The following is a 2,500-nucleotide window of genomic DNA, read 5'->3' on the forward strand; positions in this document are numbered from 1 at the left end:
GAGGCAGCGTAGCGGAATCAGGCTCTCGTCATTTTTTGTGAATGTAGAGTTATTGGTATCATCTTAAAGCTTGTTCACCTGTCTTTATTTGGATGGAATAAGTACCCATTTAGCTTGAATGCAAGTCAAGATATTTGCAATAGAAGGAGATGAGAGTCACCTGTTTTCAGAGGTAAAATTAGTGAGAAAATGAGCGCCAAAGATTAGTTATTTCCTAACCTTAAGATCCTGTTTTAACTGAAAATGTACATTTTTGTGTGCCTTTAATCAACGTTTTTCAGAAAAATCCACACAGAAATGAGTTCTTTAATGGATATGAAAGGTGTTGAGCCAAAAAACAAAAATTTGATAAAAATTCCCAAACTTGCGGAGAAATGCAAGTTTCTTCACTTTTATTATTTTGACGAGAGCCTGATTCCACCACGCTGCCTCACATATGTAAGTGTCCACAGAAATGATTTTCATGAACAATAGTTGAAGATCAGACAGAAATATCAGAGTATGTGAAGGTTGCCACGTATAGTAGACTTCTAACTATAACATTAACCCATTGATACTTCCACGGATATAGTTGATACTAACCCTGCTTAAAACCCAAACACACATACACATACACAATAATACTCTCTCACACACACACACACACACACACACACACACACACACACACACACACACACTTAATCTAAAAGACTTGGTTAACTGACTGCCTTTACCATACACATATCAGTTGCTTTGTTAATTAAATAATTTTGAGTGCTACCCTTTTTTCAACACAACTTTTGTTCATCCAATTAGTTTGATGACCTTGAGATGTTTGTGTGTGTGTGTGTGTGTGTGTGTGTGTGTGTGTGTGTGTGTGTGTGTGTGTGTGTGTGTGTGTGTGTGTGTGTGTGTGTGTGTGTGTGTGTGTGTGTGTGTGTGTGTGTGTGTGTGTGTGAATGTCCACAACCGTCTCCGATAGAACTAACCTAGAGTTACAGAGGGGGGGGGGGGGGTAACAACTCTCCCATGATAACAAACAACCTCAAAGATATCTCGGGGAATTCTTGCTTAGATTCCGTCTGAGCTCCTGACTCCGGTAACCAGTGTTTTAGCGACTACCACACTCAAGCAGGATTTATGTACTAATGAAAATCACTATACCGTTAGAGAAGAAATATGCAGTACTCGTATCAATGTTGCTTTTTCTATGTCTACAGCCTAGCAAAACTGTACCTTCTGTGTTGTTTCTAGTTCGTCCGTCAAGACACAAAATGCGATAAAAAAGTAGCAAATTATGTAATAATTCTGTCATCATTTTTGAAAGTGCAATATGCAATGTTTTATTTGTATTTTTATTTGTTTTACAGGTGGGCAAAATAAACTAAATGTCGTTACTTAGAAAAACAATTTTTTTGCTAACATCATTTTTAAGAATACATTTTTGACGATAACTTCCTTCTTATCTAAAAAGCGAATGTTGTTTTCTTGTTTGTGACGATGTAGCCGGTGTCTCTCATCTTACACGACATGGTAAACTTTACAACAAAACAAAACAAACAACGCCCCTTGGATACTTAGGCACAATATTCTTGTAAAGATGAATGATGCTTCTTAGTTGTTAAGCTGTGAGAAATCTACACAACATCATTTTACTCACCAAGAGGGAAAACGAATCATTAAAAACAAACCCATATTCTTAATGTCGCTAGTGTTGAATAGTGTTTCAGTACACAGTTTTTGTGTGTGCAGATGGGTCATCAGGGAATGTCAGTTTTTTTTTTATATTGTTGGCGTTTTAATACAGCTGTGGACACAATTAAGATCTATTAGGAGGCGGGCTTCTGACCCTGCCTGCCACGACGAACCCAGGCTGAGAGGGATACAACATCCCATCCCAGCAGAAAGACCGAGATTCTCGATAAATATTCTCCTCACAAGGGAATTGAACTCGGATATCATGTGTGGGATAACTGCGCGGCTAACCGCTACACCATAGACATGTTAGGTATTGACGTTAAGAAATGTGGCTAGTTCATGAATTTGTATTTACATAGTATTTAGAAGTATTGATGTGTCTCTCTTATTTATCATGAAATGTAAACAAAGGCCCTTACTCTTATTTTTTTTATCTCGTTTATCTTTTTGTTTCATATACTCAAATCATTTTGTTCGTTCACCCATTTCATGTTTTATCTTGTTACAACTATAGCCGCATTGAGCTTCCATTCCTATCTCTAATCCTGCTTTCTCCTTTCTCTTCTATTTCAGATGGAACTTCTGGCTGACAGAGGCAACTGGGAGGTGATCGTAGCGGCGAGAGCTCGACAACCGAAGGTGAAAAGGGTTCTGAAGAAGTTCTTGTTGTTTGAGGATGATGACCATACCTCGAGGATGTGGAAATGGTCCTCCTTTAAACACGAGCTGTCCTTCTTGCAATCCCTGGAGCACCATAACATCGTCAGGGTGTTGGCTGCTTTTCAGTGCCCGTCCTATTTGGGTATTGCGATGGGGTATC

The 2,500-nt window shown here is 38.7% G+C and overlaps 1 protein-coding gene across 1 annotated transcript in view; it reads left to right on the plus strand.

The window, feature by feature from the left end:
- Positions 1-2,500, plus strand: part of LOC118477816 (probable serine/threonine-protein kinase CCRP1) — an 8,688-nt gene that overhangs the window by 5,421 nt on the left and 767 nt on the right. Inside the window, exon 3 of the mRNA XM_035970177.1 lies at positions 2,254-2,500. This exon is cut by the window's right edge and continues 767 nt beyond it. Coding sequence (XP_035826070.1) covers positions 2,254-2,500 — 247 coding nt within the window. The remainder of the gene's footprint in view (positions 1-2,253) is intronic.

Source organism: Aplysia californica, unplaced genomic scaffold (genome assembly GCF_000002075.1).
Source record: "Aplysia californica isolate F4 #8 unplaced genomic scaffold, AplCal3.0 scaffold00231, whole genome shotgun sequence".
NCBI lineage: Eukaryota > Metazoa > Mollusca > Gastropoda > Aplysiida > Aplysiidae > Aplysia > Aplysia californica.